The sequence below is a fragment of the Orbicella faveolata genome, unplaced genomic scaffold, assembly GCF_042242905.1.
Source record: "Orbicella faveolata isolate gen_17 unplaced genomic scaffold, um_ofav_v1 contig_2, whole genome shotgun sequence".
NCBI classification, from domain to species: domain Eukaryota; kingdom Metazoa; phylum Cnidaria; class Anthozoa; order Scleractinia; family Merulinidae; genus Orbicella; species Orbicella faveolata.
In genome coordinates, this window is record NW_028301547.1 from 22,105,001 (window position 1) to 22,117,364 (window position 12,364).

Here is a 12,364-nt window from a genome sequence, read left to right on the forward strand (position 1 = left end):
TGTTCTAGGAGGCGAACAATTCTTGAAACGTGGCTATTCTGAAGCTATTGTCAAGGATTTTTTTTTTCTTCAAGATTTTTATCAACATTGACAGGGGGAAGGGGGGTAGGCGGGCTTGCGCGGTTTTGGTCTTAAGAGAGGCTGCCTGTGAAGTCATCTGCCGTAACTGTCCCAACACTTTTGACCAGGATTGTAGTCTTAAATGAACAGCGAACATCCAGTCTTGTTTTGTTCGCGGAAGTCGGTCACGGAAGAGCGAATTTCAATGAAATATATACAGTAATAGCCCACGTTTAAGAACCTGGATTTTAAGAACCTGTTAGGCTAAAATTTTCATTTTAAGCCCCCTCCACATAAGAACCTATTAAGGCTAACATTTTAAGTTAGGTTCTTATCAGTGGGGTTGTTGTAAAAGTGTATAGGTAGAAACTACTGAATTAAGATCATCATCTATTTTAAAGTAACTTGACATAACTTTTTTTTTTCTTTCAAGCTTAAGTACCATGTTGTATGTCTATGGTGTTTGCCATCCAAATAATTCCCCAAGTATTTGCAAGTACTGTACTCTACTACAGTATCAAAGAAAGCTTTCTGACCATCTCCACATCTGTGAGAATCACAAAATATTAAATGTAAAATATCAAAATATATCCCAATGAAATAAAAAACTGCAAAATATCAAAACAACGTAAACTCCCAATGGGCAATGCCTCAGCTTCTCAACATGAGTTTCTTTGTTATGCTTTGTTAAGGACATATACTGTACCTGCACTGAAATGCCTATAGGCATTGCTCTATGGTACAAATAAATGATTTATACTGTATTATGAGATGATATTTCTAATATATATAGTGTATTCAGATGAAATTCATATGAAAATATAAGAACCTATTTTAAGAACCTTGGTAGCCTAAATATGCTTTAAGTGCCATTTATATAAGAACTTATTTAGGCTAAACTGAAAAATTCAGGTTCTTATACGTGGGCTATTACTGTATATAATTTGATTAAGCAATTAGTCAAAAATAGGTTGCCGCCAAAACAGTTTAGGGTTTAGCCTAACTCTAACCTTAAGTTTTAAGACTGAAGAAAAAAAGAAAAAAAGCATTGAGCATTTCAGTTGTTTGAAACAGAAACATTCGCGCACAATGAACTATATGTATAGTATGTGCGTAACCTGGAAAGCAATCCGTCCAGCACAGTAATTGTTCAAATTAACAGCTTACTGAGACACTCGCACTGTTGATGACTCTTATTTATGATTTAAACTTTTAGGATTTGTTTACTTTACTTTTTCCGACTTTTTAGCAGGAGAAAAGGCACTAAATGTGCAATAAAAAGGTTTAACCGAAAATCGATCCGTCGAAATCAACAAATACAAATTTAATCACTGTAGCGTTCCTTCAGATCAAGTAAGGCTACAAACCAACAATATCAACTTGTCATTACGCTTAACAAATGAGCTTAGAATGATTTTCTTTCTAGAACTCGTTCTTGTAATTAAAATGATCAAAGAAAGAACGAGAGCTTAAAACGACATAGCAGTAACACCCGAACTCCAAGTAAATTGCTTTTAATTGGCGTTTTTAATTAACGAAATTTCCAAAGCGATGACTTTCAAAATATTAAAGTTAAAAGTGGTCCATTATGTTTTTCTTTTTTCACCCAGATGCTCTAAGATCTGCGGTTTGTTGGAAAAGAATTATGTATTCAGGGTGACCGCCAGCGTCACGCAATTGTTTACATTCTCATGGCGGTTCAGGGAAAAATTTATGAGAAGCACAGGCCAAGGCAGGCAACTTAAAACCATTTGCCCAGAGTTATTTTTTGATTTTCAAACAGGTTGGTGTACAGTTAACCCGTAGAAAGTGTTTTTATGGCATTTAAAGTTATAGCCCATAGCAAAATATTGCGATATTTTAGTGCTATAATTCGTTTGCAACACATCCCAATATTTTGCGTTTCTGTTCAATCTCGTTTCGGGCTCAAACGAAACCTCGATTTATTTTATTTTTTGCTCAGTCATACCATGAAGACCTGAGCTGAATGTAAAGACCATTGAAAGATTCTCAAGTAGCTGCTGTGCGACGTGCAAAGCAATCAAATTTTCAGAAAATTTAGCATAACAGGAAGTAGATTTTGAGCTCAATAGGGGCGAAATCGTTTTTCGCAAATTTCTCCCGAAAAAAGCTGCATTAGCAGAAACTAACTATGGTCCGTTTGTTTACTAGCTAGGGCCAATCTGTGGGCAAAAAATGAGCAAAATCGATTTTTCGACTTGTGCCGTTGTTTGGTCCATAGTTATGGGCACTGGCTGTTAAAAAGGTGTTTTAGTGCTGGTGTAAATGTAGTACTACATAACTGTAGATGCTACATTTAAAGTTCAAATATTATCTCTTCACAAACATTACAATATGTAACTTACCAAGGTGATGGAAGTCCTTTTGGGTTTTTACCCTTCTTTCCTGGAATAAAATAATTTTTATAAGTAAGAAAAGTCTCAATAACAATGAATCTTCCTACTAGAGATCTACAAACTTTGAAGACCACTAAGTAAGAAGAGAAACCCTAGGAATATGCAAGGAATGGTGCATTTTTTAAACAAAAATTGTCCCATAGGATGAAGACATTGTTTGGTTTTTGAAACAAATGTGCCAGACCACTGGGATCCACCTATGGGATTTGTTTGAGAGTGGTCAGTGGTATGTCACTTTCAACATCCTGGATGAACATGTAGATGAGCAACCTTGCGGCCATTTACATGACATTTCATAGAGGTCTTCAAAGTTTGTTGCATGTTTGTTGTTCATCCTGCCGTTGTACAAAGCCTAGGACGTGGTTTGAGTTTCAAAGAAGAAGAGAGTTAGAAAAATTGATAAATTTGTCTGTTATTATTGTAAATGAAGGGGTTCTGTCAACAGCTTAGCCTCTTGGCGAGGGAAATTGACCAGTGTGAATTTTATGCTCTAAAACCCATGGAGTGATTCAGTAGGTTCTTGTTCGATGCTGAAAACTTCACAAATCCCAGGGAGTTTCCAGGGGGTCAACCCTGAGGGGAAAACCCCCAGGAAAGCTATTCATTATAAAAAAAATGGCAAAACATGTTATCCTAACTTTTCTTTTCTCAATAGCTAAGTATCGGGTATATAGTTACATGTGCAGTTGTATATACAGATATATAAATATCTGTACAAATTATTATATGGGTTTATATTATTAACCACACCCTTAATTAGATCTAACTGACTGTGAATGTAATGTAATGTAAATTTGTAATTAGTGTCAATAATAAGTGTTTGTACATGTAAGTTTGTAAATTATTTTGTCATTACTGTTAATAATTAATTGTAACAGGGGCAGCATAAGTGTAATTAATTATGTAATATTGTTTATATCGCTCTTGTAATTGTGCTTTAAGTATCAATAAAATGTTACAAAAAAAAATTTTAAAAAAATGATAAGAGCATAGCTCTTTAGAAATCAAAATCTAATGTTAGCTTAACTAATAAGTAATGAGTCAATTTCCTAGTAAACTCAACCTTATTAAGCTCTATTATCCAACTGCAGCAAACACCGTCCAAATACCAGTACAAATATACAGCGATATTGTTCAGTTATTTGTTCAGTAGAAAACCTGTTTGCTGTACAGGTCGGCCTGCGCACACAAAATTGACTACAGCAGTTGGATAATAAATCTCTTATGAAATGTTTTGGTGTGTAGTATCGCTTTATACTTTTACTCATTGTTAGGCTAAGTCAAAATACGGCACAACTCATAAAAATATATAGAGGATATTACACAGTGGCCAGAAGATATGAATTTTATGTTCTCATGGCAAGAACAATATTGCACGAGTGAGCCCAGCGAATGAGTGAGATGTTGTTCTTGCCACGAGAACATAAAATTCATATCTTCGAGCTAAACATGTAATGTTCTTTTTATTATATAGACATACTGATGATGGCGTTTTTGACGATTTTCCGCAGATTTCCAACCACTTTCTGAAGATTTCCAAAGATTCTCCAAAAATTGTCCGAAGGTCACACGAATGTTGCCGAACATTTTCCGAAAATTTCCAAAGATTTCCGAAGATTTCCGAAGATTGCCGAAGATTGCCGAAGACTTTGAAGGAAGACCCGAAGATGTTACGATCATACACTAACGAATTAAAGAACAATTTAAGAGACAAACTTGATATCAGTGAAATCATCGATATCTTCACTAGTGAGGATATGGAAAATACATACGCCACTCTGGATGTTAAGTTTCGTATAAATTTTACAAGCGGTGTATTTTCCAGTGAAACACTCGTGTCTATATAATAAACAGCGATACTACACACCAAAATATCTAAAAAGACATATTTAATGTGGGCCAGGAAGCAAGAGCTACTTAAGCTTGAATATCCAGCTAAAAAATGCAGCGGTTTGTTCTTCTTACCTCTTTTAGATGAACCAGACATAATGGTTCTCTTCAGATCTTCTTCGGAATCAAGACAACGATAATTTAAGTGAAGGGGTTTAATCTCAGAATCACCGAGCACCGAGTCTAACCTTTACGTCCATTCCTCACTTGTGCAAATCTGTTGGTTTGATGCAAAGCTTCAAACCGAAATAACTGACTCAGGGATTTCCCTTCAGCTTACTCTGCCAGCACTACGTCGCAAACCGAATAGGAATGTAGTAGGAATACCGAAGGTTGCAGAGTTTAAAACGAGTAGCACTGGGAATGAGAATGGTCAGTGGCAAGAAAAGAACGTTCGTCGGACTCTATGTGGTGTAACAATCATGGATTTGGCACAGTTTTAAATTCACGGATCGATAAAAGAGGGTCGTACAAGGAGGTCTCTGGCACGATTCACGAACGGAAAAATAGAGGATCACGGATCACGGATATAAAAATTTCGTTTTCCCGAATCACGAAAATAAGCCAGTAAGATAATCTTTTAAATGACCTGTTAATACACACTAGAAATAGTGTTTGAAGAAAGAAAAATAGCGAATGGCTAAGTCAAGGCTCCATATTACAAATCGCATACCTACTAGGTCATTCTCGATAGACAGTACAACTCTAACCATTCGGAGCTGGAGGACTCGCGTCTCAAAATCACCTAGAATAAAGCGGCAAAATTAAGAATATCGGTTAATAATTCAGGTTCTTCACGGGTCACGCAAAACCTTCAGGTCACTAGTCACGAAGAATAATTTCCTAAATTATTTACCTTTCACGGAAAATAAAATCAGCTAATCACGCATCACAAGCATACCCCTTTACGACCCTCATAAAATAGTGGGACCCCCACAAAATAGGCCAAATAGCGATATTTAAAAAAAAGCAACCATCGATGTATATCTTATTAGCCAAGCACGGGGGCTGTATTACCGTTATTCGGAGGCAGCGTGGCCGAGTGGTGAGGGCGCCAGACGTGAGATCGGAGATCGTGGATTTTTGTCCCATTCTGACCACTAGCTGATGACAGGTGTTGTTGCCGACCCCGGCCACACTTGCAAATAGCCAACTCATCTGCCTCTTGCCAGTTGGGATTTTTAACCTTTTTTGTCCATTTATATTGTTTGTTTCATTGTTTGTCTCCATTAGTCAATTAAGATCCTTATCTATTTATTATTTATTTAAGTAGACGAATATATCACTAGTCCGAGATGTTGACAGTACGGACCGAGCGCAGAGGCGTCCGTACAAGGAAGACCATGGGAAGATGCTCGGCCCCAGAACTGTCCCGAGCCCGTCAGGTTCAAAACGCGTGTTACAGGTTATAAGTCACATTGTTAAAAGTTAGCTGTAAAAATGCTTATTCAGGTTAGCCTGAGCATTATTTAGGCTAACTGGAGTGCTATTCAGGCTATACCTGCCCGTTTAAAGCAATTTCGGTTATAGTTAAGTTAGATAAAAATCAAATAATCTCATACTAGAACGAGACCGCAATTTGATCCTGGTCTAATCGCACCCCCCTCCCCCTGACCTCCTCACCCCTTTCCCCTTTCATCGGCGTTCCAAAAGAGAAGGAAAGGAAGGGAGAATTGGAAAGAAAAAGAATATGAATTTCTCTGGGTGTAAGTTAATTTTAAAAAAAAAATGAGGCAGAAAAAACGTTCTATAGAGATTTGGAGAAGCTGCAGCAAAATACGCATGATACCGAAATAATAACCAGTAATTTAGTTCAAAATACTGCTTGAACAAATAGGGATACCAAAAAGGCTTGTTCCATTTTGCAGCTCAGCTTGTAATAAACAGCGAGTACACAACCAGTCTATGGGAGGCGCAGTGGCCTCATGGTTAGCGCGCCCTACTCCGGATCGAGCGGTCCAGGTTGGAGCCCTAGCCAGGGACATTGTGTTGTGTTCTTGGGCAAGACGCTTTACTCTCACAGTGCCTCTCTCCACCCAGGTGTATAAATGGATATCGGCGAATTTAATGCTGGGGGGGGGGGGGGTAACCCTGTGATTGATTAGCACTCCACAAACGGGGATATGCTCCGGCCTGATGGACCACTTGGCTCGTATACAGACTTCACCTACCTTTTACTGATGATTATCTACTGTATGTATCTTGTGCTTTACTATTTCAGGAAAGCTGGCGTCAGGTTACCTCGACTGGATTTCTGTAAGGCAGACACCTCTCTAAATTTCTAACACAGATATATATAAAGTTGGTGCTGGACTCCAAGGTGTCCGTCTTAGGGATAATTGCCTGTATAACTAACCACTGTAACGAGACATGTTATGAATAAACCGCAAATGAAGATCAGTGACAAATGAAATAAGGGTAATATTGAAGGTAAGCCAGTATCAGAAAAGAACTGCTCTTGCAAATGACTTCTCAAAGGAGGAGTTCGATAGAACTACAATCAGTGGTAAGCTGAACCAACATAAATGTCTATAACATATATTGTTGATACAAATACCTGCGTAAACTGCACACGCGCCCTAGACACGAATTAACTTCAAGCATTTAAAGAGCTTGTGAAACTTAGTAATTTGTGAAATGTTAGGGTTTCTGGGTGTAATAACTGAGGAGAATTTGGCTGACAAAAACTTCAAAATTTCTGGATGGCCAAAGCGCTAATGAGCTCATGCATTCTTCAAGTACAAAAAATTTTCAGTATTTAAACCCGGCCGCGTCGCCCAAAAAGTATTCAATGCATCGGGTTTAAATTCCTTAGGACAGTTAATCATGCTGTGTCGTTTCAATATTCAGAACTAATGTTTTTGTGCTCCATCAGAAACTGTATCGCTTATTCTAATTCTAATTGGACAAATATTGTAAAAAGAGATTCTCCTATACAGTGATCATAATGGGCCCACTAAAGAGGCGAACAGATCAGTCAACTGCGCGCAACCTCTGTCTTTCCCATCCTCTTATTTTCGCCGAGACGATGATCTAAACGAGCTCCTGCCAGGTGATCTAAAAGAGGACTTTCCAGATGACACTTTGGGGCTGCCAGATGATCTAAAAGAGGACCTTCCTGATGACACTTTGGAGCTGCCAGATGATCTAAAAGAGGACCTTCCAGATGACACTTTGGGGCTGCCAGATGATCTAAAAGAGGACCTTCCTGATGACACTTTGGAGCTGCCAGGTGATCTAAAAGAGGGCCTTCCAGATGACACTTTGGGGCTGCCAGATGATCTAAAAGAGGACCTTCCTGATGACACTTTGGAGCTGCCAGGTGATCTAAAAGAGGACTTTCCAGATGACACTTTGGGCCCCGTTGATGCTTTGGGTCTACCGGATGATTTAAAAGAGGGTCCTGGTGATATTTTAGAGCCGCTATATGATCCAGAAGAAGGTTTTGATGATATTTCAGAGCTACTAGATGATCTGCCAGGCGATGCCACTTTAGGCCTGGCGTGTGACCTAGGAGACGACCTGCTTGAAGAATGCTTCTCAGAACGTTTAGCGTTGCTTTTCTTTTGGCCCCCTGTACAGGACGCACAGCCATCTTCCTCGCGCTTATTCAGCACAGGGCGGTATCCAATCTTCTTTGTCAGACATTGCATATACTCTCCTTCTTTCGATTTCTGTCTTTGTTCGGGAACATATTTTATCCTGAGGTCTGTTTCTCTATGCTTTTTAAATTTGCTTGCTACCTTCTTGTCGATATCCTGTTGCTTTTGACTTTTATGCTCTTGTAGTCTTCTCCTCACGTCGTTAGATCGACCTGCATAAATGTATTTTGTTTCACTTCCTTGCTTTTCGCCGATAGCATAAATGCCAGGTACCTTAGCTTGTCAACTGAAGACACGTCATATGGCAGCCAGGGGTTCTTTGATAGCTTATCACATATTTGGCCGTCCTGGCGACAAAACAAATTCAACAATGATTACCGTAATGATTCGATTTTTCAATTATAATATAGCTGAGACACTATGCGCGCTCTCATTGGTCGATAGTTATGTTTAGATGAGAGTATGTAAACACCGTAGCGACGTTTTAGATTCGCGCGTATTCTTGAGAAATATTTTATAAAAGCAGTAGAGTACTTATTCCATTTTTACATAGCCTCATCTAAACCCTTAGGGTGTTGGGAGAATTCTCGAAAGATATATGTAAATGTATGAAAACATTGCTTACGAATGGAAGCATGCGACCTTGCGTAAATACAGTTGTGCTGCAGTTAATTTGTTGTTGTTAACTTTTACATCGAGCATGCAATTCCTTTTGTATCATATCTTGCGTCGTTGACGTATGAATCGTGAACTGCGGCATTCTTGTTGGAGGCAAATAGCCATGTCAACAAAGATGAATATACGACCTTGTTACTTACTATTGGAACAAGTGATATCACTGCTGCTAGATATGCTAATTTAAGGTTGATCATGATGGAACATTTGCTTCCGCCCCGGGTAAGAAAGAAGATGACTAAAACGCTGGTAAAAAGCTACATACACGCCACACATTGCCAATGACAGGAAAGTTAAAATCGAAGCAAGAAAGCAGGAAAAATAGCTTTACTGCATTGCTACCAGCAAGGGGACACTTAAACACACTTCCATTTCTGTCTAAGACAACAATGGATCCGGAACAATTTCATCAAGTTAAGATAAGAGCGCTTGTTTTTAGACGACCTGCGCGCTAGGGGCCTCTCTAACTGGGTACGATGCTTCAAAGCCTAGTGAGAATCCTATTGTAAAATTAAATGAATCGAAACAAGCTACGATTCCTTACCTCCTTTTTAGTACATTAAGTATTTCTCCCAGACGTGTGACCTCAGGCTGTCACGCATGTCGGAGGTTTCCGTGTTTTGGCTTACCTCCCGTTGCATGTACTTTGCTTTTTCGCCAATCAAATTAGCTTTCTATCAAGTTGAAGATTCTGACCAATGGGGAAACTGCTTCCACTCCTGTCGCGTGCCATGTCGCTGCCAAAGCCCTCGTTCCCTATGGTCAGTACCAAATCACAGGCTTGTTACGTAGATACGTGGTTTGACCGAATTATATAATGGTTTACCAAGCATGAGGTAAAGATGACTGAATATCGGCCGTCCTTCTTTTGCGTGTTTATGTTATATGAACTAACATCGTAAACGCTATTTAAACTGGCATTTTTCTTGTAATTTTAGCAGTTTTATTGTCAGAATACTATGTATGGTAGCTACGAGTGAGCGACGACACAAACATTGATGACAAAAACATTTTTTTTAATACCTACAGGGTGTAGCTTAGGTTTATGTTCGCTAACGTTAAGGAGCCAATTTAATCAGGCGTCTACATGTAATTTCTTGATAGATTTTTGGTAGTACGACAAAGGCGTTGCAAACAATACATTCGTGAAAACATTGTTTTACCCCATGGTTCATGCTTTCCTGGTTTGAAATAGAAGTTTGTTGAAGTTTGCTATGTTCAATTTGAATTATTTGTTTTGGTTGTTTGTTCGGTTCCACTAGCCTTTATGCTATAAACACTGCCGAGGGTAAAATCTAAAGGTTATTTATTATAATTTATTCCATTTTATATTATTTGCTGGGTTGAAATGTAGATCACTACTCTTTCATGCCAAATTCGCGCGGGAACGGAAAGAGCACGTGAGCCCGCAGAACACCCCGCTGAATCTCATGGATTATGACAAGATGGTTTCTTACTTTTCATGTTCTAGAAGTTAACCTGTGGTCACCGCTGAAGGATCCATCAGGGCGGTATGAGGCAAACTGAGGCACTTGCCTCAGTCATTTTTTTCGTTTTTCTTGTTTTTGTTTTTGTTTGTTTTTGAAGAGGGAAAGTAAAACACTACAAAATTCCTAAGATGAGAATTTAACCATGGATATTGCCTCAGTTATAATTTTGCTCTGGCCCCAGCTGCCCCTCACAAGCCAGCGGTAAATAAGTAACGTCCGGTCATAATTTTGACTAAATAATTAATAAACGAACGAGTTCTTAGATGTTCAGGTTCACAAAATGTAAAATAAAGCAGATATTAATAACTCCAGCTTGAGTTATAAACACAATGAATTAAAGATGATCACGACTTGGTGACTTAACACATCTGCCGGTTTATATATATGACGAAATTCAGGGTTCCATGTGGCCCATCTCAGGTCTAAATAACTCTGGTATTAAAACTGGAAAATGTACAAGATTTTCGAGGCGGGCACAGCGCAAAACACCCCCCCCCCCCCACCCCTGCTCCCCTGCCCGCAGACGAATTAACATTATCATCAGTCATCTGTCCTAATTAGGGCATCTATCGTGAATTGCTGCCTAAATAGTAAAATACCGGATGTGTATAAAGCTGGTTAACTAAATATCCATAAACAGGAGGGTTTTTTTTTTCCCTATCCTGAACCAAGCTTCGACTACAAAACGTGATATATTAAAGAGGCTCAAGGTTTTCGTTTACATCCTAACCATTTAACTTCCAGAAGTGGGTGATTTCTCATCAAAGGATATTTTTTGATGTACTACCAAATTCTCACAGCGAACATTACGTTAAATGACTTGGAATCATTGCTGAGAATTGCGACTTTCAGCTTGTTGGAAGACGTTATTTATTCCTTTAAAATCATTTTTATTAACAAACTTTTCACGCGAACTAGTCATACAAGAAATAGACGCCGCTAGCGGCGTGCTTAAAGGAGCTCAGCCACGGTATTTTGAGTTATTTTGGCCATGTGCAAAACTACTATTAAAATTGAAGAAAACCTGAGAATAGTAGTTTACTAAGAAAGAAAAACACCGAGGACATTAATTAACCATAAAGGAACAAGGATGGTTAAGGATGGAGAAGATTGACACAGATAACAAACGACGAACTTGAAAAGTTTACAATGAACTTTTCACGATGCGCAAACCGTGACGTAGCACCTTTAATGAGCACGACAGAAATGCCAACTCAGTAGACAGAACTATTTATATAATTATAAGAATCCTTACGGCGGTTTAGTTAAGATGTCTCTCCAATTGCAGGTGTAGCAAAGACGTTAGGGGGGATCCAATTTGCCGGTTTCTTCAACAAAAAAGCCACGGAAAGCTCCAAGAATATGAGTCACGGGGAAAAAACCTTCTAAACCTTGTTCTCCAGTTCATAGGCTGAATCAGATCGCAGAGTTAATTTGTTTCGTAGCATTAATCAGCGAGCGGTACCTGAGTAACGTCCGCTCATAGTTTTGACTAAATAATTAACAATCCAAGGAGTTCTTTATTGTTCCAGTCTTCAAAATGTAAAATAAAGCAGATATTAATTCTGATATTAATAACTCCACCTTGAGTTATAAACACAATGAATTATGAATGATCACGACTAGTTAAACTTCATGCTCTTGCGCTTATATTTGACAAGGCTCGGGATAAATGTACCCCATCTCAGGTCTGGAGTGACTCTAAGATTAGCATTTAAAAATTTACGAACTTTTTGTAGCGCGCACCACACAAAGCGGAGTTCACAAACACCCCCCGGCTGCAGGTGAATAAACATAACATCAGCCATAAGTCCTTTATTGCACCATCAAACAATTTATAAACCAGTTAGGAGCCTGAGCTCTCTAACATATGAAACTCCAAACAACAGGGGAATAAATGAAAACAATGATTTTAATAACAACAATACGCTGTAACTCCTTGAAATAGAAAAAACTAAAGAATTTCTCGTAGTGTTTTTAGTATTTTCAGATAAAAATGTCGACGGTTTTGGCATTACTGCCTTCTTTAGGGCTCAAAAGACTGTCTGGGTTTTTGAAAACACCAGCTGCTAGTTTGTTTGAACTCTGAAGGGAGCCAGTAGCAATGCGTAAACGTCGGCACGTTTAATTTTCTGACAATAAAAGAAAAGAACTGTTAGCCGAAATGAATGAAAGCTTGCGTTAACTGAGTTATATAACCCAGTGTTTCAACTATTAATTAAATATGAAC

At 38.6% G+C, this 12,364-nt stretch overlaps 1 protein-coding gene and 1 pseudogene across 1 annotated transcript in view; both read right to left on the reverse strand.

Moving 5' to 3' along the window:
* The window catches only part of LOC149112440 (uncharacterized), a 53,801-nt gene extending 49,062 nt beyond the window's left edge, over positions 1 to 4,739 (reverse strand). Inside the window, exons 1-2 of the mRNA XM_089290319.1 lie at positions 4,443 to 4,739; positions 2,427 to 2,466 (exon numbers count right to left, since the gene is read on the reverse strand). Of these exons, the coding sequence (XP_089146445.1) occupies positions 2,427 to 2,466; positions 4,443 to 4,464 (62 nt within the window). The 5' untranslated portion in view covers positions 4,465 to 4,739. The remainder of the gene's footprint in view (positions 1 to 2,426; positions 2,467 to 4,442) is intronic.
* Positions 4,740 to 6,916: 2,177 nt separating this feature from the next.
* Positions 6,917 to 8,841, reverse strand: LOC149112441 (uncharacterized; annotated as a pseudogene).
* Positions 8,842 to 12,364: the final 3,523 nt, after the last annotated feature.